Source organism: Pelophylax lessonae (assembly GCF_965119305.1).
Source record: "Pelophylax lessonae genome assembly, chromosome: 3".
In the NCBI taxonomy this organism is placed as follows: domain Eukaryota; kingdom Metazoa; phylum Chordata; class Amphibia; order Anura; family Ranidae; genus Pelophylax; species Pelophylax lessonae.
In genome coordinates, this window is record NC_138770.1 from 435,548,838 (window position 1) to 435,574,143 (window position 25,306).

The 25,306-nt window shown below is 42.2% G+C and overlaps 1 protein-coding gene across 1 annotated transcript in view; it reads right to left on the minus strand.

The window, feature by feature from the left end:
• The window catches only part of AHI1 (Abelson helper integration site 1), a gene marked incomplete at its 5' end in the record, with an annotated part of 647,577 nt that overhangs the window by 111,234 nt on the left and 511,037 nt on the right, over positions 1-25,306 (minus strand). The window contains 1 exon segment of the mRNA XM_082249437.1: positions 14,659-14,717. Within this exon segment, the coding sequence (XP_082105563.1) occupies positions 14,659-14,717 (59 nt within the window).

Below are 25,306 nucleotides of genomic sequence, written 5' to 3' on the forward strand. Positions count from 1 at the left end.
CTTCCCTGCCAGTGTCATTAGTACAGTAACAGTGCATATTTTTAGCTGTAGTAATGTCACTGGTCCCCTCAAGAGTGTCAAAAGCGTCAGTTAGGTGTCCGATCTGTCCGCTGCAGTCCCGCTAAAAAAAAATTGCTGATCGCCACTATTACTAGTAAAAAAGTAAATCAATAAATAAAAAATAAAATGCCATAAGCCTATCTCCTAGATTGTATATGTGATAACTTTTGCCCAAACCAATCAATATACACTTATTGGGATTTTTTTTTACCAAAAATATGTAGACGAATACATATTAGCCTAAAATTATGAAAAAATTAGATTTTTAATTTTTTTTCATTGGCTGTGTTTTATAGCAGAAAGTAAGAAATATTTTTATTTTTTGTTAGAATTGTCACTCTTATTGTTTTTAGCGGAAAGAATAAAAATGGCAGAAGTAATCAACCTCTACCAAAAGAAAGCTCTATGTGTGGGAAAAAAGGACATACATTTTATTTGGGTACATCGTCGTACATCAGCGCAATAGTCAGTTAAAGTAACGCAGTGCTGTATCGCAAAAATGGCCTGGTCAGGAAGGGGGTAAAACCTTCCGGTCCAGAAGTGGATAAGTAAAATACTCAGGTCTAGGACCCAACCTAGCCTGTGACTGAACAAATTAAGGAGCAGTGTTACAGTGATGAGGTTCTGCTCTCCTCTTACCCTCAGTCTGAATACTGTTGTGCAGGAGGTAACTTGATTCAGATATAAAGTTTCAGCCACTTTTGTCAGCTGTATGTAAAAGAAATTTAAAGCCGTAGTAAACGCTTACAAAAAAAAATAAAAAATCAGGTTGCCCTGCAAGGTAATGTCATAATGTGCTCATATGCATTGCATATTAGCACATTATGAAATATTTTCCTTAAAACTAAGCCCTTCAGAGGCACGTTGTCACCACTGACAGGGCTTCTATCTTCACCCAGTCTTCGCTTGAATGACTGACTAGCAATGACGTCACTCCTGCTCATGCACATGGGAGTCACAGTCATGACACAGCACTCTCAATGGACGTCCCACTCGAGAATGCCATCTATTCAGGAGCGCAGTGCAAATGTGCCAGAGACGTCACCAGCTGCAAAACATGGGAATATCTCCTAAATGGAGCATGTTTAGGAGATATTAATTTTACTTACAGGTAAGCCTGTTTGGAAAAGTGACAATGTGGAATTTATTACCGCTTTAAAGCTGAATCCTGGAAATCAGGCAAAAAGGACCTTTGCAGTGCCCCAACATTGTTCGTTAAGACTAAAGTGCTATAATCAAGAGTGATACTTGCTTTACTATGCTCCAGCAGACTCCTTCAATCTGAGCAGTAGGGCCTGCGCTGCCTCCTCTTTTAGGCAATCCAGCCTCCTCTATGTAGAGTACAATACAGGTTAAAAAGCACAGGATGGAGCTTAGGGGCTGAAAGGACATTGGAGCATCTTGCAAGGTAAGTAATACTGTCTCTTTGTATCTCCCCTTGACTTAATGAGCAGTTAACCCCTTGCAGTGTGCTCAATGCTCCCCCTTATCCTCCTCCATAAAACTTTTAGTTTACAATCACTTTTTAAAGTTATAAGTGTAGGCTTTTACTACTAACCTCTCTTCTAAAATGGCTAGTTCCTCAGCAGTAACATTTTCTTCAAAAAAAAAGCTGCCAACTCAACTTTGAATCACTTATTCAGAACAAGCATTCAAAATACAGGCTTGTTGCGGGTAAGGGACTCAGTTTAAAAGCTAGTGAATCAGTAAAACAGGCAGTCTACAGCCCCTTTCACAAGGGTGATCCGATCTGATCCGCCTGTCAGTTTTTCAGGCGGACCTGATCGGATGCTCAATGCATCCCTATGGGGCAGTAGATGTCAGTGCTGACATGTCCGCTGACACCCGCTGCTCTCCGATCCAATCCTGTCCGTGAAATCCAGATGGATGGAAACCCTATTTTCCAACTGTCTGGAGGATTGGATCGGATGGGATCGGATGAAAATGGACAGACAGTCCGTTCTCATCCGATCTCCCCATAGAGAACAGTGGGGATCTGACAGCTCCATCTCCGTGTGCTGTCATCCGCCTGCTCGGTGGATCGATCCCCTGCTGAGCAGAACGAACTCTGTTGGGCGGTGAGCCCATGTGAAAGAGGCCTACGAGTTTTTTTTTTTTTTTTTAAAGATATCGGCAATGGTAAACTATTAACCACTTCAGCTCCGGAAGGTTTTACCCCCTTAATGACCAGGCCATTTTTTGGGATTCGACACTGCGTTACTTTAACGAAAAAATGGCACGGTCGTGTGATGCTGTACCCACCCTTTTTTTTCCCACAAATAGAGCTTTCTTTTGGTGGCATTTGTTCACCTCTGCAGTTTTTAGATTTTGCACTATAAACAAAAAAAGAGCGACAATTTTGAAAAAAAAAAACACAATATTATTTAATTTGTGCTACATAACATTACCAATAAATAAATTGTAAAAAATCTATTTTTTTTATCAGTTTAGGGCAATTTTTATTCTGCGACATATTTTTGGTAAAAAAAATCCCAAAAAGCATATTTTAATTGGTTTGCACAAAAGTTATAGCATTTACAAACTACGGGATTGATTTTTGGACTTTTTATTTATTTATTTTTTTTATTAGTAGTGGCGGCGATCAGCAATTTTTAGCGGGACTGCGACATTGCGGCGGACAGATTGGACTCCTAACTGACGTTTTGGACACTTTTTGGGGACCAGTGACATTAATACAGTAAATCGGTGCTAAATAATATGCACAGTTACTGTATAGATGACACTGGCAGGGAAAGGGTTAACACTGGGGGTGATGAAAGGGGTTAATGTATGCCTGACTGTGGGGGGGGGGGGCTCTGTGACAGGCACAGAGAGATCGAAGTTTCAGCTTAGCTGAAACTCCTGATCTCTCTCTGCCTGTCTGACAGAAGACTCAACTGCTTTGCTTACATAAGCAGGCGGGTCTTCCGTCATTTTCTGTGGCGATTGCGGGAGGCTGGCTGCAATCGCCCCCGCTCCTCCCGTGACCCGCCACCTGCTGTGTCTAAACACAGCAGAAGCGCGGCTCCGGCAGAGTGCGCGCACCCCGCCTAGGCCGCGTGCACCAAATCACGTAGATCTACGTGACTTTGCGCAGCCGAGCCACCCTGCCGCAGTATATTTGCGTGGGGCAGTCGGCAAGCGGTTGAAGAGCATAATTTGGCTTCTTGCTCATCAGGACTAACTGCCCTTCTACTATAGATGGCTGACAAGCCTTAGACTCGTACACACAATAAGAAAATCAGGTGAGAATTTTCATCCAAAGGACATTCGTATGATTTTTATATAGTGTGTACACAACTTTCTACAGCCGATTCGAACCTTCTGACGAAAATTCCTGAAGGGAAAAGCTCCAAGATTTTTCTCGTACGGGAACAGAAGAAATGACTTTCGCTTATTGTGTACCATTTTCGTACCAAAAAAATCAGAAACGAAAGGCTGCGCATGATCAGATACAATAAACAACAACAAAAAAAAGCCTTTGTCGTACGAGAATTTCTGTACAAATTTTCTTTCATTGGTTCCAATGTGCTGTAAAACAATGAGGAAAATGGGACAATAGTTTGCCCGATATTGTTATAGTGTGTACTCCACTTTAATCTTTCCATACACCTACAATCACTGACTAGCAGAGTAGGGAAAACTGTCAGCCAAGTCTACTTAGAGTTCAATTCTAGTTTCCAAATAAAAACACAGAAAATGTGCAGGGGCAGGAAAAAACGAGGACTCGTCTGGATTGCACTGACAGACAGGCATGCAGTCTTTTTTATACATTACTAAGAGTCAGCACGATGATTAGCAGAAGCTCAACCACCCTGGACATGGCCTATGTTGGTTACTCAAAAATAAGGCTGTTTTTTTTTTTTTTTTTTTTGACAAGTTGACTTTAAAGTTAATACTCAAAATGTAAAATGGTTTTAAAACAAATTTCTCTGTCGCTCATTGACAGACGCAGTCTTCTTGATTAATATCAAATAGGGTTATGCTGCCCTCTACAGGAGTAGGACTAGGCAGAAGGAAAACGTTCTGGCCACACCTTAGGGGCAGTCCCAGAGGCTATATCCTCTCTCTCTCTGCTCCAGGAAGTCAGTTTTTTTCTGTCTAGTTAGGAGTAAACGTCTCGCCTGGACGCCAACGACCAGTTGGAAACTGAGTCACGGCATCCGTATTGGTCGACAGCCCCCCCACTTCGGTGGAGAGGGGTTCTGTCAGGAGTTGGCACCCGCCTGGTTCCGGTATGGTGAGTATAATGTTCCCCCTCTCCCCCTACGGGTGTGTTGGTGGACGCGGGCCCCTCCCTAGGATGGTCACTATCCTATAACAGGTTACAAATCCCCCCATTTGAGTGTGATGTTGTGTATAAGAAACCAGGAGGCTTGGTTTGGGAGCTGACTATCTAAGGTCACTGTATGAGGGTGCACTGTTTAAGGACCATGACTGAAGTCAGTGGCTGGCATTACTGTGAAGGATGGCCATGTATGGGGGATAGATCCTACCTGATCATAAGGCTGCAATACAGGCCGATGCCTGGGCCTAGATTACCGCCATCCGCAGGCCGCCATCCTCCCACACCTCCCGCAGGCCGCACAGGCCGATACCATCCTCCACAGGCCGCACATTGCAGCAGGCCGCCGCCATCTTCCCATAGGTGACAGGCCGCCGCCATCTCCGCAGGTCGCGCGAGGCCGCCATTTTGGCGTAGCCTCGTGTCTCCTGCATGGGGGCGGCCATTTTGAAAACGCCCAGCTACCTCGAGGAGGAGCAGGGCAGCGCAGAGAGGCGTGTAAAGGGGCGGAGCCGCCACCTTTACCCGGGAAAAGTGCTAAAAGACTTCCTGTCTGTAACAAGACAGCGCTGAGAGCAGGTGGATAAAACTTCTGTGCATCAGGTGGTGAGCCTTGGGGTCTCTCTCTCTCTCTCTGTGGGGTCCGGAACAGGTACACTGAGGGGCGCTGTTGCGCTGGGGGATTACAACGAAAAAAAAAAAGTTTTTTTTCTTTGCAATTATTTTTTTGTTTGCTGGCAAGTGTCTTGTATAATCATGGACCCTGCCACACATGTATCCCCACCTGATCCCCTCGAGGTGGCCGCAGGGCCCTCCAGTACCCCACTTGTAATTGATGCATTATCTACAGTTTTGGAGTCTTTGGTATCCCGGGTGGAGGTGGCCTGTCAGGGACAGGTCAAGAAAGCGACCCCCGCCTACCCCTATTTCATCTGATACTTCAGATTCGGATTCTGAGCTGGTCACTGCAGCTGCAGGTCCCTCCTCTGGGGCTGTGGTCTCAGGTAATGTCTCCTCAGACAGTGATCATCCCAAACGAACTCTTGCTATTTCCAAACGCATTGCTAGGCGCTATCCGTTTGAGGAATCCCTCATTAAAAAATGGACGGTACCACCAGTGGTGGACCCACCGATTTCCAGATTAAATAAAGCCACTGTTATCCCGTTGGAGGACGCTCCGTCCTTTAAGGATCCGGTGGATTGGAAGGTGGAAGCCGAATCCCGCTCTGTTTTTTCCTTGATAGGATCAGCCTTTAGGCCAGTGGTGGCCATTGGTTTAGTTTCACAAACATTGACAGAATGGGCCAAGTTGTTACACCGTGACTTAAAGGGGAGAGGTATCCCCCCAGCAGCATCCAATTTCATGGAGCAGATCATACAGGGACTACAGTTCATCTGTGACGCCGCTTTGGACGCAACTCCCTTGTTAGGGCATGCGTCGATGTCAGCAGTAGTCCTCAGACGCGTGTTGTGGTTAAAGTGCTGGTCGGCGGATCAAGGTTCCAAGAAAGCCTTGGCTAATCTCCCTTTTCAGGGGGATCGCCTGTTTGGGGCCACCCTAGATGAGATTATAAAGGATCTCACTGGGGGTAAAAGCGCTTTTTTGCCACAGACTGCTAAGGGTAAAGGACCTCGTAACAGACGAGGACCTTCCTTTTCCGCTCATAAAAGGTTTGTTCGCTCCGCTGGGGCGAGCGAGGAGGGCAAAGCTCCTTCAGGGGGTTTTAAAGGACGCTGGTCGGGGAAACAAAAGTCCGGCTCAGCCAAACCTGAAGATAAAACCAATACAGCCTGAAGGTACGCCCCCACCCATCTCTGGGGTGGGGGGACGTCTTCACCGGTTTCCAGATCCATGACTTTCCTGAATCCCGGACAAAGGGGTTCAGGAGGTCGTACGGTCGGGATTCAAGATCGAGTTTCGATCCCTTCTACCGGTACGATTCTTCCCTTCCAACATTCGTATGCTACAGGGAGCGGTAGTTCCCGTTCCTTGAGCAGAACGTTTTCTTCACTTTTTTCAAAGATCATTTTCAGTTCCCTCCAGGAGAATTCTTCTAAGGGAGATTCTTTTCTAATGGAATCGGGATCCCGATTCCCTGGACAATCGGATCCGGTTGAGCGAGCGGACCAGGGAGTCTCTGGTCTGGTGGCTTCGGTCTCCAATGCTCACCCAGGGGGAAGTCACTCCTTCTGATAGTATCCAGGTTTCCGATAAATGTGTGGGAACTGAGAATGATCAGACTGTGTCTGATTTACTGGACCGAGCAGCTCCAGGGCAGCCCGGTTCGGATCCAGTTGGACAATGCCACGGCTGTGGCTTAGGTCAATCACCTAGAGGATTGGCAGGCAGATTATCTCATCCATCAGACTCTGGATTAAGGGGTAGGGTCCCTTCATCCAGGGGTATTTCACCAGCGGTGCCTTCATTGGGGCACCCTGGATATGGATCTGTTGGCATCTCGGCTCAACAGGAAGGTGCGGAGGTTTGTAGCACGCGCCCGCGATCCTCTAGTGGACGCAAAATGAAAAAAATGACATGTTCAAAAGACGCATTATGCCTCCTAGATTATGTGTTGGGCTGTTTGCTTTCCAAAATGGGGTCATTTTGTGAGCGTTTCCATTGTTCTGGTGCTCCAGGGCCTTCAAAAGTGTAATACGTGGTCAGGAAATTATATGTGTAATTTTTTGCTCCTAGAACACCTGGAGGTGCTACTTGGATGTTGGGCCTCTATGTGGTCAGGCTTTGGAAAAGTCCCACACATGTGGTATCACCACACTCAGAAGGAGTAGCGGAATGTATTTTGGGGTGTAGTTGCAAGTATGCCTATACAGTGTGCGAGAAATAACTTTTTTATTTTTTTTTTGGTAATATGACCATTTTGTGAAAAAAAAAAAATCTTCATTTTGCAAAGAATTGAGGAAACAAATGACAAATTCAAAAAAACTCACCATGTCTCTTACTAAATACCTTGGAATGTCTACTTTTCAAAAATGGGTAATTTGGGGGGTATTTGTACTTTACAGGCTTGTTAGGGTCTCAAGAAATGAGATCGGCAACATCCGTTGTGATCAATTTTCAAGGATTGGCACCATAGCTTGAAGACCCTATAACCTTCACAAAGACCAAATAATACAGCTGCAAGAAAAAGTATGTGAACCTTTTGGAATGATATGGATTTCTGCACAAATTGGTCATAAAATGTGATCTGATCATCATCATCTAAGTCACAACAAAAGACAATCACAGTCTGCTTAAACTAATAACACACAAAGAATGAAATGTTGCCATGTTTTTATTGAACACACCATGTAAACATTCACAGTGCAGGTGGAAAAAGTATGTGAACCCTTGAATTTAATAACTGGTTGAACTTCCTTTGGCAGCAATAACTTCAACCAAACGTTTCCTGTAGTTGCAGATCAGACGTGCACAACGGTCAGGAGTAATTCTTGACCATTCCTCTTTACAGAACTGTTTCAGTTCAGCAATACTCTTGGGATGTCTGGTGTGAATCGCTTTCTTGAGGTCATCCAACAGCATCTCAATCGGGATGAGGTCAGGACTCTGACTGGGCCACTTTAGAAGGCGTATTTTCTTCTGTTTAAGCCATTCTGTTGATTTACTTCTATGCTTTGGGTCATTGTCCTGTTGCAACACCCATCTTCCGTTGAGCTTCAGCTGGTAGACAGATGGCCTTACGTTATCCTGCAAAATGTCTTGATAAACTTGGGAATTCATTTTTCCTTCGATGATGGCAATCCGTCCAGGCCCTGACGCAGCAAAGCAGCCCCAAACCATGATGCCCCACAACCATACTTCACAGTTGGGATGAGGTTTTGATGTTGGTGTGCTGTGCCTTTTTTTCGCCACACATAGTGTGTGTTTTTTCCAAACAACTCAACTTTGGTTTCATCTGTCCACAGAATATTTTGCCAGTACTGCTGTGGAACATCCAGGTGCTCTTGTGCAAAATCCATTCTTGTTTAGTGTTTTACGTATTGTAGATTCACTAACAGTGATGTTAGCATTTGCCAGTGACTTTTATAAGTCTTTAGCTGACACTCTAGGATTCTTCTTCACCTCATTGAGCAGTCTGCGCTGTGCTCTTGCAGTCATCTTTACAGAATGGCCACTCCCAGGGAGAGTAGCAGCAGTGCTGAACTTTCTCCATATATAGACAATTTGTCTTACTGTGGACTGATGAACAGCAAGGCTTTTATACTTTTATAACCCTTTCCAGCTTTATACAAGTCAACAATTCTTAATCGTAGGTCTTCTGAGAGCTCTTTTGTGCGAGGCATCATTCACATCAGGCAATGCTTCTTGTGAAAAGCAAACCCAGAACTGGTGTGTGTTTTTTATAGGGCAGGGCAGCTGTAACCAACACCTCCAATCTCATCTCATTGATTGGACTCCAGTTGGCTGACTTCAGTTCGCTCTTGGAGATGTCATTAGTCTAGGGGTTCACATACTTTTTCCACCTGCACTGTGAATGTTTACTTGGTGTGTTCAATAAAAACATGGCAACATTTCATTCTTTGTGTGTTATTAGTTTAAGCAGACTGTGATTGTCTATTGTTGTGACTTAGATGATGATCAGATCACATTTTATGACCAATTTGTGCAGAAATCCATATCATTCCAAAGGGTTCACATACTTTTTCTTGCAGCTGTATATGCTTATTTGGGTTATTTTTATCAAAGATATGTAGCAGTATAAATTTTGGCCAACATTTATGAAGTAAAATTACTAAATTTGCAAAATTTTAAAACCGAAACAAAGCAAAATGCAATTTTTTACAAAATCTTTTGGTTTTTTCATTTATAGCACAAAAAATAAAAAACACAGTAGTGATTAAATACCACCAAAAGAAAGCTCTGTTTGTGTGAAAAAAAGTATGAAAATGTAATATGGGAATAGTGTTGCATGACTGAGTAATTGTCATTCAAAATGTGAGAGCACTGAAAGCTGAAAACTGGTCTGGTTAGGAAGGGGGGGGGGGGGTTAAGTGCCCAGTGGGTAAGTGGTTAAAGAAAGGGTCACATCAGAGGCTATGACTCTAGACAGGAAAGGAACTTTGTGGCTAACTAGCTCAGAACACAAAGGTCTGGAAAATTGCCACAATGCAGAGCCCAATGGCTGAAAGTCACATTTCAGGCTAGCCTCCCCAGTCCACTGGCCTACTCACAAAGTGAGTCTTTAGAGTCTGGGTCAAATCTGAGGCTAGGTCATGGTTCTGAACCTTAAGTTTGCTACATGGCTAACTTACCCCATACACCCAGGTCTAGGTCTAGGAAGCGTTTTAACCTCAGGCAACGCAGGGGGTTCTTTACTGTTAGGGCTACAGGATTGTGGAATTCTCTACCACAAGAGGTGGTTTCTGCGGGAAGTATGGTTGCTTTCAAAAGACTCTTGGACGTACATCTCGATCAGAACATTCAGGGGTATGAGAGATGATTACGGCCACACACACCTACACAGGTTGAACTGGATGGACTATTGTCTTTATTCAACCTCAACTACTATGTAACATAGCAAAGCCCAGTGCCAAATCAGAGGTGTATCAAAGGACTTAATTGAAGCCATGTATGGAAAACAAAGGCTAGTAGAACATATAGTTTAATCTTTTTTAGTAGAGCTGAGGAAAAAGCATCCAACCCGCTAGGACACCAGCAAAAGGCATGATGGTTACAGGTAGGGTTGTTCAGAGACTGACCTTTAATGTTTTTTTTTTTTTCTGTTTGCCAGTGCCCAAACCCCTTGTAGATGGCATCCTATAACCCCAGTTTTTTCAGAATTCCAAAGTTGTGTCCCTCAATCCTATGTAGCAGCGCAATACTGTGTAGTTAGTGCGTAGGATTCAAATTGCTCAGCTTTCTTTGTCATAAAATGTAATAGAATAGGTTGATTCTTTTTTTTTTCTATTTTGATTGGCACACTTATTATACTGGGAACAGGTGTTTTCATAAAACAAGTTTTGCTTCTTTAATTCCTTCCTGCCCACATAGTCACCAATAGCCAAGGTTACTATTAAGTTCTGTTTGTTTTGTAAAATTAAGAGCTTTTTCATTTTTAGGCAGGGCGTGTCTGTATTTCCTCATGGCACAGATCCCCCCTGAGGTCTATTTGATTTGACTCTTGGTGTGCTGTAATGGTACAGAAATATTTTCCACCACTATCCTGTACATACAGTAGGCGTTAAAGATCATTGCTCATCTAACTAGGTATGTCGATCAAAGAATAACTGCATTCTTGACAATAAATCGAATTGGTAACATACATACACACTGCTTCTTAATGCCTCTGCCTGCAGAAGGTCAAACAGTGTTTACAACCCGTTGAAAGCTAGCGGCCTAAGCAACATAATATTTGGGGGTTTGAACTAAACTTTAGCGATAAAATGTGCATGAAAAAAAAATTGAGCAAAAACTATGAAGAGGTTAAAATATCCTTTCCATATTTTCATCTGTATGCTCAGTTTGAACTGCCTAGGTTTGAGACAAGTATACTTTGAGATTCACATGAATACACTGTCAAACATCAGCAAACAATTTATACAGAACATGTATCTGATCTACAGTGCATCCGGAAAGTATTCACAGCTCTTCACTTTTTCCACAATTTTTTATGTTACAGCCTTATTTCAAAATGGATTAAATTCATAATTTTTCTCAAAATTCTGCAAACAATACCCCACAATGGAAACGTGAAAGAAGTTGTTTAAAATCTTTGCAAATTTATTTTAAAAAAAAGGAAAAAAAAAAAAAATCACACGTACATAAGTATTTACAGCCTTTGCCATGACACTTAAAATTAAGCTCAGGTGCATCCTGTTTCCACTGATCATCATTGAGTTGTTTCTACTACTTGATTGGAGTCCACCTGTGGTAAACTCAGTTGATTGGATGTGATTTGGAAGGGCACACACCTGTCTTTATAAGGTCCCACAGTTAACAGTGCATGTAAGAGCAAAAACCAAGCCATGAAGTTCAAGGAATTGTCTGTAGAACTTCGAGACAGGATTGTTTTGTTTTGAGTCACAGATATGGGGAAGGGTATTGAAAAATGACTACAGTATTAAAGGTCCCATTGAGGACTCTCAGACCATGAGAAACAAAATTCTCTGGTCTGATGAAACAAACATTGAACTCTTTGGCCTAAATGGCAAGCATCATGTCTGGAGAAAACAAGGCCCCGCTCATCACCTGGCCAATACCATCCCTACAGTGAAACCTGGTGGTGGCAGCATCGTGCAGTGGGGATGTTTTTAAAGGCAGGAACTGGGAGACTAGTCAGGATTGAGGTAACGATAAACGCAGCAATGTACAGAGACATCCTTGATGAACACCTGCTCCAGAGCACTCTTGACCTCAGACTGGAATGAAGGTTCATCTTCCAACAGGACAACGACCTTAAGCACACAGCAAAGATAGCAAAGAAGTGGCTACATGTCCTTGAGTGGCCCAGCTAGACCCCAAACTTGAACCCTATGAACATCTCTGGAGAGCTCTGAAAATGGCTGTGCACCGACGCTCTCCATCCAACCTAATGGTGCTTGAGAGGTCCTGCAAAGAATAATGGGAGAAACTGTCCCAAAATAGGTGTGCCAAGCTCTTAGCATCATACTCAAAAAGTTTTGAGGCTGTAATTGGTGCCAAAGGTGCTTCAACAAAGTATTGAGTAAAGACTGTAAATACTTATGTACATGTGATTTTTTTTTCTGTTTTTTATTTTTCATAAATTTGCAAATATTTCAAACAAACGTCTTTCACGTTTTCATTATGGGGTATTATTTGTAGAATTTTGAGGAAAAAAAAAAAAATAAAATCAATTTTGGAATAAGGCTGTAACATAAAAAAATGTGGAAAAATATCAACTAGGAAAAGATATGTGCATTTTACCATTTAAAGACCTTCTGGGAATTAAAGTAACATTCTTAAAGCGGAGCACCATCCAAAAGGGGGAAGTTCAGTTTTAAAGATTCCTCCCCCCTCCTATGCCATTTGGCATGTCATTTTTTCTGGAGGGGGGGGGGGGGGGGGAGTACCTAGTTTTGACAGGTACCGGCCACCACTTCCGGTTGGGTTGTCTAGGCGATCTGACCGAAAGTTCTCCTTTTACCCCTCCCTCCCTGCAATCTTTTGAGACACGTCACAGGTCCCAGAAGATTGCCGGACCATTAAGGAGGTAAAGCACGATTCACGCATGTACAGAGAGGAGAAGGAGAGAACTGAGGGTTCGGGCGGCAACATTGCTGGATCGTGGGACAGACGAGTGTGTTTATCAAAAGTCAGCAGCTACTGACTTTTAATAAACACAGAAAAGACTAGAAATCCGCTTTAAGTTTTCTCTTAAACTGTGAGGATCGGTGTGAACCATATTTACTAAGCAGATAGACATGTTTCGGGTCTATCTGAGCCACCAGTGGCATTTTCCATTTCACAGTAAAACAAAAACTGGTGCACAGTATTCATAGAGATCATAGCCCTGTGTAATTTTTCTAATTTTTTTTTTAATGTGGAAAAAAATACAATTGTCTGTATGATATAATTGTGGTAGACATGACCTTGGTAATATGTTTAAATTGACATTTCACATTGACATTAAGTCACTAAAAGGAATCTAAACCTGCTAGGTAACTCAGTCTGCAATGATTGATCATCTACCTCTTTAACCTAAACAGCAAAGATAAACACTTTGCTTTCTAATAGTAGGTGTTGTGTATGAAATTCAAGCAAAATCCTAGCTGACTGCTAAGATCTCACTTACACAATAAATAAATCACTTTCTAGGCTTGCAATTATGCCTGTGCAATACATATAACTACATAACTAATGAGTGTTTTCTAAAGAAACGCTATTAACATGTAACACATAACACATGCCATAACACTGTAAGAAATATGTTTTGTGCCATTTCACAAAATTATATTACAAGTCATTTGTTTCACTGATTCTTTAGCGACATCAGTCACAATACAAATGGAGTCAGGTCTTCATAAATCCAAGTACTAAAGTAGCAAATCTAACAATAAAAATATTTAAAAAAAAGTTTTAATGATACAGTGCCTTGAAAAAATATTCATACCCCTTGAAAATGTCCACATTTTGTCATGTTACAACCAAAAACCTAAATGTATTTCATTGGGATTTTATGTGATAGACCAACACAAAGTGGCACATAATTGTGAAGTGGAAGGAAAATGATAAATGGTTTTCAAATTTTTTTACAAATAAATATCTCAAAAGTGTGGCGTGCATTTGTATTCAGCCCCCTTCAGAAGTCATCTAATTAGTAAATAGAGTCCACCTGTGTGTAATTTATACTTAGTATAAATACAGCTGTTCTGTGAAGCCTTCAGAGGTTTGTTAGAGAACCTTAGTAAACAAACAGCATCATGAAGGCCAAGGAAGGGGATGCCTTTCTTGTGGGGATGCTTTTCTTTAGCAGGGACAGGGAAGCTGGTCAGAGTTGATTGGAAGATGGATGGAGCCAAATACAAGGCAATCTTAGAAGAAAACCTGTCTGCAAAAGACTTGAGACTGGGGTGGAGGTTCACTTTCCAGCAGGACGACCCTAAACGTACAGCCAGAGCTACAATGGAATGGTTTAGATTAAAGCATATTCATGTGATAGAATGGCCCAGTCAGGTTCAGACCTAAATCCAATTGAGAATCTGTGGCATAACTTGAAAATTGCTGTTCACAGTCGCTCTCCAACCAATTGGGTAGAGCTTGAGCTATTTTGCAAAGAAGATTGGGCAAAAATGTCACTCTCTAGATGTGCCAAGCTGGTAGAGACATGCCCAAAAAGACTGGCAGCTGTAATTGCAGTGAAAGACGATTCTACAAAGTATTGTCTCAGGGGGGCTGAATACAAATGCACGCCACACTTTTCAGATTTGTAAAAAATTTTGAAAATCATTTATCATTTTCCTTCCACTTGACAATTATGTGCCACTTTGTGCCGGTCTATCACATAAAATCCCAATAAAATGTATTTACGTTTTTGGTTGTAACATGACAAAATGTGGAAAAATTCAGGGGTTATGAGTACTTTTTCAAGGCACTGTACATAAAGCATCACTTTAAGACCTCATGACTAAAACTGGTCATACAAAGGAAAATATTGCTGTGAACCACTTTGCAGACACTGGGAACACAAAAAAAAAATTGTCTTGACTGTTGATAAAGCAAAGATGAAATGATAAAATACAATATAGAGGGAAATTGAGAATCTGATCATTTTAATATGTATGATCAATGGGAGATTGCCACAAAAAGCGTTCTTGTAAAATATAAACAAACTTACCATCTGTAGTCTGATTGATGGTGTTCTACTAAGTGGCTGTCCAACTGGGCTAAAACCACCTGCAAAAAAAAAAAGACATTTTTTTTGTTATGTTGAACCTAGCCAGACCTTTAATGTTTTGAAAGCAATGCATACTTGTGGAAAGGTCACTAGAGCTGTCACACACAAAAGCATTGTGAGCATCATCAATTAACACCCACAATCTCAAACTTTTAAGCGCTCGGCTTGTATGCTATGAGGATGGTATCCTGTTGTCCACACCTAAATTAATCACTCTAGCTTAACGTTGTTGAACATAGTTTGGGTCCCATTTCCTTATATCCTGAGATATATACAGTATCCCACAAAAGTCAGTACACCCCTCACACACATCACGAAAGCACTAAAGCATCTGTGCTTGCTGGCAAACTCCTAAATATGAATAGTCACATTGAGCAACCATATACAGTAGGTCACAAAAGTGAGTACACCCCTCACATTTTTGTAAATATTTTATTATATCTTTTCATGTGACAACACTGAAGAAATGATACTTTGCTACAATGTAAAGTAGTGAGTGTACAGCTTTGAATAACCATGTAAATTTGCTGTCCCTCGAAAATAACTCAACACACAGCCATTAATGTCTAAACTGCTGGCAACAAAAGTGAGTGGAAATGTCCAAATTAGGCTCAATTAGCCATTTTCCCTCCCCGGTGACATGTGACTCGTTAGTGTTACAAGGTCCCAGGTGTGAATGGGGAGCAGGCGTGATAAATTTGTAGTTATCACTCTCACTCTCTTATACTGGTCATTGGAAGTTCAACATGGCTCCTCTTGGCAAAGAACTCTCTGAGGATCTGAAAAAAGGAATTTGTTGCTCTACATACGATAGGCTTAGGCTATAAGGATATTGCCAAGACCCTGAAACTGAGCTACAGCACGGTGGCCAAGACCATACAGTGGTTTAACAGGACAGGTTCCACTCAGAACAGGCCTTGCCATAGTCGCCCAAAGAAGTTGAGTGCACGTGCTCAGCGTCATATCCAGAGGTTGTCTTTGGGAAATAGATATATCAGTGCTGCCAGTATGGCTGCAGAGGTTGAAGGGGTGGGGGGTCAGGCTGCCAGTGATCAGACCATACGCCGCACACTGCATCAAATTGGTCTGCATGGCTGTTGTCCCAGAAGGAAGCCTCTTTTAAAGATGATGCACAAGAAAGCCCACAAACAGTTTGCTGAAGATAAGCAGACGAAGGACATGGATTACTGGAACCATGTCCTGTGGTCTGATGAGACCAAGATAAACTTATTTGGTTCAAATGGTGTCAAGCGTGTGTGGCGGCAACCAGGTGAGGAGTCAAAGATAAATGTGTCCTGCCTATAGTCAAGCATGGTGATGGGAGTGTCATGGTCTGCGGCTGCATGAGTGCTGCCGGCACTGGGGAGCTACAGTTCATTGAGGGAACCATGAATGCCAACATGTACTGTGACATACTGAAGCAGAGCATGGTCCCCTCACTTCGGAGACTGGGCCACAGGGCAGTATTCCAACATGATAACGACCCCAAACAAACCTCCAAGAAGACCACTGCCTTGCTACAGAAGCTGAGGGTAAAGGTGATGGACTGGCCAGGCATGTCTCCAGACCTAAACCCTATTGAGCATCTGTTGGGCATCCTCGAACGGAAGGTTGAGGAGCGCAAGGTCTCTAACATTCACCAGCTCCGTGATGTCATCATGAAGGAGTGGAAGAGGACTCCAGTGGCAACCTGTGACGCTCTGGTGAACTCTATGCCCAAGAGGGTTAAGGCAGTGCTGAAAAATAATGATGGCCATACAAAATATTGACACTTTGGATCCAAGTTTATATTTAAAGTTTAAATAAGTTTATCTTGGTCTCATCAGACCACAGGACATGGTTCCAGTAATCCATGTCCTTAGTCTGCTTGTCCTCAGAAACTGTTTTCGGGCTTTCTTGTGCATCATCTTTAAAAGAGGCTTCCTTCTTGGACGACAGCCATACATGCCAATTTGATGCAGGGTGCGCCGTATGGTCTGAGCACTGACAGGCTTACCCCCACCCCTTCAACCTCTGCAGCAATGCTGGCAGTACTCATACATCTATTTCCCAAAGACAACCTCTGGATATGGCGCTGAGCACGTGCACTCAACTTCTTTGGTCGACCATGGCGAGGCCTGTTCTGAGTGGAACCTGTCCTGTTAAACCGCTGTGTGGTCTTGGCCACCGTGTTGTAGCTCAGTATCAGGGTCTTGGCAATCTTCTTATAGCCTAATCTATAGCCTATCTTTATGTAGAGCAACAATTCTTTTTTTTCAGATCCTCAGAGTTCTTTGCCATAAGGTGCCGTGTTGAATTTCCAGTGACCAGTATGAGAGAGCAAGAGCGATAACACCAAATTTAACCACTTAAGCCCCAGAGGATTTGGCTGCTAGAAGACCAGGGTTTTTTTTGCGATTTTTTTCCTGCGTGACTTTAACGGACAATTGCGCGGTCGTGCGACGCTGTACCTAAACGGATTTGACGTCCTTTTTTTCCCACAAACAGAGCTTTCTTTTGGTGGTATTTGATCACCTGTGTGATTTTTTGATCATGCGCTATAAACAAAAAAAGAGCGTCAATTTTGCAAAAATACCATATTTTTCACATTTTTTTTATATGAAATTCCCCAAAAAAAAAAATGTAAAAATCAAAATTTTTTAACATTTTCGGCCAATTTGTTTTATGCTACATATGTTTGGTAAAAAAAAACAAAATCGCAAAAAGCGTATTTTGATTGGTTTGCGCAAAAGTTATCGCGTTTACTAACAAAGGGAAAGATTTTTGTAATTTTTGGTGTTTTTTTTTTAACGCGTAATGGCGGTGATCTGCGATTTTTTTTCGGTACTGCGACATTGCGGCGGACAGATCGGACCCTTGACTGACATTTATGACACTTTTGGGGGTACCAGTGACATTACTGCAGTAATTAGTGCTATTCATATGCACTGTTACTGCAAAAATGACACTGGCAGGGAAGGGGTTAACTTTGTTGGACAGGGAGGGGTTAAGTGTGTCCTAGGGGCGTGATTCTAACTGTGCAGGGACATTGCTATTGGTGTAAAAACAAAGATCAACGGTCCTACATAGTAGAACCGTCTGATCTTCATTTTTACACCAGGGAGAATGACGGGCGGCTTGTTTACATAAGCCGCTCCGCCTTTCTCCCTTCACCGGAGCAATCGTAGTGTGACCGGTGGACATCGAGTCCGCCGGTCACATGCACTGACTTGTCTGTGAACGAGCCGCGTCGGGCGCACGCCCGCCCGCAATTGGCTCGCAAGTCAGTGACAGGCGAGTGACGTATCCATACGTCACTCTGCCTGGCCGGGGCTGACCGCCGCAGTATATAGTCGTGCGGCGGTCAGCAACCGGTTAACACACCTGCTCCCCATTCACACTTGAGACCTTGCAACACCGAGTCACATGACACCGGGAAGGGAAAATGGCTAATTAGGCCCAGTTTGGACATTTTTTACTTACGGGTGTACTCACTTTTGTTGCCAGCGGTTTAGACATTATTGGCTATGCGTTGAGTTATTTTGAGGGGACAGTGACCAGTATGAGAGAGCAAGAGCGATAACACCAAATTTAACACACCTGCTCCCCATTCACACTTGAGACCTTGCAACACCGAGTCACATGACACCGGGGAGGGAAAATGGCTAATTAGGCCCAGTTTGGACATTTTTTACTTACGGGTGTACTGACTTTTGTTGCCAGCGGTTTAGACATTATTGGCTATGCGTTGAGTTATTTTGAGGGGACAGAAAATTTACACGCTTATACAAGTCGTAAACTCACTACTTTACATTGTAGCAAAGTATCATTTCTTCAGTGTTGTCACATGAAAAGATATAATAAAATATTTACAAAAATGTGAGGGGTGTACTCACTTTTGTGACCTACTGTATATGGTTGCTCAATGTGACTATTCATATTTAGGAGTTTGCCAGCAAGCACAGATGCTTTAGTGCTTTCAGATAATGCCTACACATTCAACTAGCCTCCCATGTCTATGACCGGCTTTGGAGCTTGTGTAAATAAGTGTAGCTTCCATGAGTTTTAAACCATTATTAACACATTTTGCAACAAGGTGACCCACTAGGGACTTGCTACATTGACCATGAATGCATCCGATCAATGACATTTAAAAGGGGACCTTCACCCTCTTTCACATACTCTTCCCATTCCACCCCTCCTTCCATCCTGCAGAAGTAGTGCACAGTTTTGCTTTTCATGGCAAAATTGTCCGGCCCTGCCTTCCCATGCATGTCAATCGCCTTGGGTGATTGACGTGCACACTGCCCACTGTGCCTTCTAGGATACAGTATGTACGTCACATATTCCAGGAGGCATAGCCTTTCATTCAAGGAAAGGAGAAGGGGGCCTATCGGCGCGTCAACGAGAAGTCCGACCACTGAACCCCGAAGAGCCAGCAGGCCTCTAGATAATATCAGAGAGAACATAGCGGCGTGGGAAAGAGCTGTGGCTGGGCATGAGAGGATCTCAGAGGGACAACGCAGGATCCACTGGATAGGTGAGTATTTGAAATGTGCAGATACCACCTTCAGGTAAGCAAGGCCAAAAAAAATTAGGGGGGAGGGGGGGGGGGGTCATAAGTCTGCTTTAAGTAGATTTGTAATTAATATGCCAACAATGTACCTACAATGACCACAAGCAATCCAAAAAGTGAGTAGTGATCACAATTAGTTAAATTTCATACACATGCTCCTTAGATGCGATTTGGTATAAAACTGATTTTGCGTAAAGGGTAAGTCTGCTTTCGGGGGTAAAAAGATAGCAAATAAAAAAATAATAATAATATAGTCATATTCTAATTGGATGTTATTAAAAAAACTGAATTTTTGTCTTACCGTAAAATCCTTTTCTCTGATGTTCATTGATGAACGCAGCTCCATATCTTCTTGACCGATGGTTTATGCTACTCTCCATAGGAATAGGACACTAGGTGGAAAAAAATTTGACCACGCCTATAGGGCAGTCCCAGGGGGTATACCCCCACTTCCTGCTATAGGACTTCAGTTTTGTAACAAGCAGTGTCAGAAGAACATAAAACCCAACTCAATAGAGGGGCGGGTGCTGTGTCCGTCAATTAACATCAGAGAAAAGGATTTTACAGTAAGACAAAAATCCAGTTTTCTATTTTGTTCATTGACGGACACAGCTCCATATCTTCTTGACCTATGGGACGTCCCAAAGCAGTGTCAATATGAGGGGTGGGAATAACACAGCAAGGAAAAACACACTTCCCAAAGGCTAACACAGGAACAGAAAACAATAAAAAGAAAAAAATGTTGTTTAAAAAGGAAAAAATGCTAGGACCAGAGATCCCAGCAAGGAACTAGGTCCTTACTCCTGACTAGGCAGAAAACAACTGAAGTCCTATAGCAGGAAGTGGGAGTATACCTCCTGGGACTGCCCTATAGGCGTGGTCAAAAATGTTTACGCCTAGTGTCCTACTCCTTTGAAAAGCAGCATAAACCATCGGTCAAGAAGATATGGAGCTGTGCCCATCATGAATGAAAGATAAATGACCTTTCCTTTTAAATCAGATGGTGTAAAGAACGCCCCCCAGAAACATACCGCTTGTATGATTGGCTCATTGATTTTCCCAGAAGTCTGCACTAAGATACAAGTCAGATTTTAGGCATCACCTGCAACAAAAGTGTCATTTTTGGTGAGATACTCTCCCAATAGGAAATCCTGTCTAAAGGGATGCAATTTTCCTTATTTGTGCCCTGCATGTACAGCAGCCAATTGACAATTATGAAACCATTCCCAATAGATTCACTTAGCACATGGACACAGACAAACACACTGGGAATTCTTCAGAATAAGAAAAGGTAGGAATCTGCAACAAAGTTTGTTAAAATCCTTGCAATGTACATGGATCACCCAGAGGAGAAGGTTTTCTCTCAACAAAAGTGAAGTTACTCTACTGCTGTCTTTATTCTGTATATGTACAGATGAGATGTTAGATTGTGTTAACATCTATAGCATGACCATGTTTCATCAACCTTCCCTTTGTTTACTCTATGCTCAATTCAATTACAACCAAATGTCTGAATAAGTTTGTAGTATTTCCACAGGAAACATTTCTCAGCCTAGGTTCATACTAGATGCGATGCAAATTCACAGCAAATTCGGCACCGCATCTACATCGCAATCCGCCCATGCAAATCGATTGCCCGATTGCAAAGTGTATGTTAACGACAACCCACAATCAGTTTGTAAAATGTGAACACCCATGCGATCCAATTCTGATGTGGACAAAAAAGGGTTCTGCACCAGTTTGGTGCGAATGCAGTCCAATTTAAGCCATACAAATCAAGGCTCAAATTGCACCCCAGAGACACAGCATGTAATTTGCACAGGAATACGATTCGATTCCAGTGCGGATTACATGTGGTGTCTCGCACTGCAGCTGTGTGAACCCGGGTCTAAACAGCTTTGTATCCAGTGTCTTAATACTGGCAGAATAAGCTTATGGAGATATTCTAATATTTGCCAATAGCAAATTTGATGAATAAAGACTACGTCATTCAGCAGCCATGACAAGTCTCAAATATTTACTATGTTCTACCAAATCAACACTATTGTCCATTTTTCTAGAGCAAAGTCCATGTAAATAATCTGGTATATGGGAAAAAGTTTGTTTAAAAACATGGAAAAAAGAATTTATATTCTGCTTCTTGTATGAAGTGATTGCTTGAATAGCCCAAAAGGAAAATCAGCTTTATTGAGAAACAATGGTTTATTTAACATTATTTTATGTACTTTTAGCAGTAACGTCCAAAAGCAAAGACACGAAATCAGCCTACGTTCCCATGCTCTTTTGCCGTTTTCCCTGTCACTCATGTAAAATATACTAGTATATGCCTGTTCCAATACAGTATGTAAAAAGGCAGCTTTCACAGTCAGACCAAAGCAAGATACAACGAAGGTAAAAATAGATATTGCATATGAATAAATTATATTATTTTATCCAACCAGCAAGTTGAGCTCTAGGATCCCTTTTTTGTTTTGTTTTCCTGGGTCTCCTTTTATGCTCTGTTGAAAAAAACATGTTTACAGAGCCCAAAATATCAAGTTGAAATTTACACACAAGCAAGCCAAAGCCGTGCTGCATCCCATTCATTACTCTAACCTCTCTAAAGCTATGTTCCAGGTTTTAATAAAATACACTGCGTCATCTGAAAAATAGATACTACTGCTATTCCCTTTCAGTGTTGTCACATGAAAAGATACAATAAAATAGTTACAAAAATGTGAGGGGTGTACTCGCTTTTGTGAGATAGGCCTCTTGCACACTGCAGCTTAAAAATGCTCAGTACAGCATTTTTTTTTTCTGTGCTAAAATAGAGCCCATTCATTCTTATGTGCCTATGCACACAGCTGCGTAATTGAGCGCCGCTTATTCTTCAGTAAGAACAAAATAGAAAAATCTGCATTTTTGGTCAGTAATTTACGCCTGATGTGCGAAAATACGCGCGAATGCGCGCAAATGACCCTAAAATGTCAATTGAATATCCAGAACGCTAGAATAAATTTATGCGCAATTGCGCGCATTTACGCGAATTCGCGCGAGCATTGCGAAAATGCGCGCATTACAATTGCGCCAGAAAACGTAGATGCTCTAAGAGGAGTATCGTGTGCAAGGTGCCATACTGTGTATATATATATATATATATATATATATATATATATACACATACAGCTGCAAGAAAAAGATGCGAACCCTTTGGAATGATATGGATTTCTGCACAAATTGGTCATAAAATGTGATCTGATCATCATCTAAGTCACAACAATAGACAATCACAGTCTGCTTAAACTAATAACACACAAAGAATGAAATGTTGCCATGTTTTTATTGAACACACCATGTAAACATTCACAGTGCAGGTGGAAAACCTATGTGAACCCCTAGACTAATGACATCTCCAAGAGCTAATTGGAGTGAGATGTCAGCCAACTGGAGTCCAATCAATGAGATGAGATTGGAGGTGTTGGTTACAGCTGCCCTGCCCTATAAAAAACACACACCAGTCCTGGGTTTGCTTTTTTTACAAGAAGCATTGCCTGATGTGAATGATGCCTCACACAAAAGAGCTCTCAGAAGACCTACGATTAAGAATTGTTGACTTGCATAAAGCTGGAAAGGTTTATAAAAGTATCTCCAAAAGCCTTGCTGTTCATCAGGTTGTTCCACGATAAGACAAATTGTCTATAAATGGAGAAAGTTCAGCACTGCTGCTACTCTCCCTAGGAGTGGCCGTCCTGTAAAGATGACTGCAATAGCACAGCGCAGACTGCTCAATGAGGTGAAGAAGAATCCTACAGTGTCAGCTAAAGACTTACAAAAGTCACTGGCAAATGCTTACATCCCTGTTAGCGAATCTACAATACGTAAAACACTAAACAAGAATGGATTTCATGGGAGGATACCACAGAGGAAGCCACTGCTGTCCAAACAAAACATTGCTGCCCGTTTACAGTTTGCACAAGAGCACCTGGATGTTCCACAGCAGTACTGGCAAAATATTCTGTGGACAGATTAAACCAAAGTTGAGTTGTTTGGAAGAAACACACAACACTATGTGTGGCGAAAAAGAGGCACAGGACACCAACATCAAAACCTCATCCCAACTGTGAAGTATGGTGGTAGGAGCATCATGGTTTGGGGCTGCTTTGCTGCGTCAGGGCCTGGACAGATTGCTATCATTGAAGGAAAAATGAATTCCCGTTTATCAAGACATTTTGCAGGAGAACTTAAAGCCATCTGTCTACCAGCTGAAGCTCAACAGAAGATGGGTGTTGCAACAGGACAATGACCCAAAGCATAGACGTAAATCAACAACAGAATGGCTTAAACAGAAGAAAATACGCCTTCTGAAGTGGCCCAGTCAGAGTCCTGACCTCAACCCAATTGAGATGCTGTGGCATGACCTCAAGAAAGCGATTCACACCAGACATCCCAAGAATATTGCTGAACTGAAACAGTTCTGTAAAGAGGAATGGTCAAGAATTACACCTGACCGTTGTGCACGTCTGATCTGCAACTACAGGAAACGTTTGGTTGAAGTTATTGCTGCCAAAGGAAGTTCAACCAGCTATTAAATCCAAGGGTTCACATACTTTTTTCACCTGCACTGTGAATGTTTACATGGTGTGTTCAATAAAAACATGGCAACATTTCATTCTTTGTGTGTTATTAGTTTAAGCAGACTGTGATTGTCTATTGTGACTTAGATGATGATCAGATCACATTTTATGACCAATTTGTGCAGAAATCCATAGCATTCCAAAGGGTTCACAGAGTTTTTCTTGCAGCTGTATATATATATATATATATATATATATATATACATACACGCACACACACACACACGTTGGCTAGAAACTGAACCAGCACTCAGCACTGTTTTTGGTCATCTGATGATCGCTGTGGCAATGACTGGGCTGAGTTCCTGTAGGTCTTGACCATAGAGATATTAGTGTGTTTTGCCACTGCTCTTGCAGAGGGTCCAGAGAAGGGCAACAAAATTAATAAGGGGACTGGAGGACCTCAGTTACGAGGAATGACTACAAACATTAAACTTATTCTCCCTGGAGAAGAGACGCTTAAGAGGAGATATGATAGCGATTTACAAATATCTCAATGCTGATTCAAGCATAGGGAATAAACTATTCAGTTTGAGGCAGTGTAAGAAGACACGTGGTGAAACTGGGGAATCTGTTTAACCTAACACCGCATAGGGGGCTTTTCACTGTCAGGGCAGTAAGGATGTGGAACTCACTTCCACAATCGGTGGTGTGAGCAGGAAGTATTGATAGTTTCAAAAAACTTTTAGATGGGCATCTTAGCGAGCTCATTATACAGGGATCTGGGATATTTTTTTTTGACATGAGCACACACCCACACAGGTTGAACTGGATGGACTGGTGTCTTTATTCAACTATACCAACTATATAAAGTTGATGGGTGGATGGTTGCTTCTATGGAAGGTAGGTTTAAGTTCATACAAAAGGTTTTATGCCACAAACAGTCTATTACTGTGCTTTCTCGGTTGAAAACTGGATTTAGAAGTTTAAATGTTTTTTGTCTGTCAGAAATAGTCCGATGCCTATGCTCATTAGCTAATGTATCTGTTATTTTTTCAAAGACAGAAGAGATATCCTATATACTGTGTTTCCCCGAAAAAAAGACCTACTGTTATTTTCAGGGAGCGCTGCAATATAAGCCCTACCCCTAAAATAAGCCCTAGTTTAGGGTTTCTAAAATCCTAGAATCCATTTTATTAGTGTTTTAAATAATGCACATTGTGTGTTTCTGTAATAGAATAGTGTTGTATAGCGGATTCCCCGCTCTGCTGTCCTTCTCTCATAGCTGTCAGTGGGGGATCTCAGCCCCTCCCCTCTGCTGTGTTCAGAGCAGGGCACAGAAGTGCAGAGTATTAGATTAGAATTGTGTGAAATATCTTTGTTACAGCGCTGCTCGGCGCTTTCGTGACCCCCAGCTGTCAGCGCGGAAGAAGAGAAGGAAGAGCAGCAGGAAATCAGCTGAGCGCCGAGCAGCGCTGTA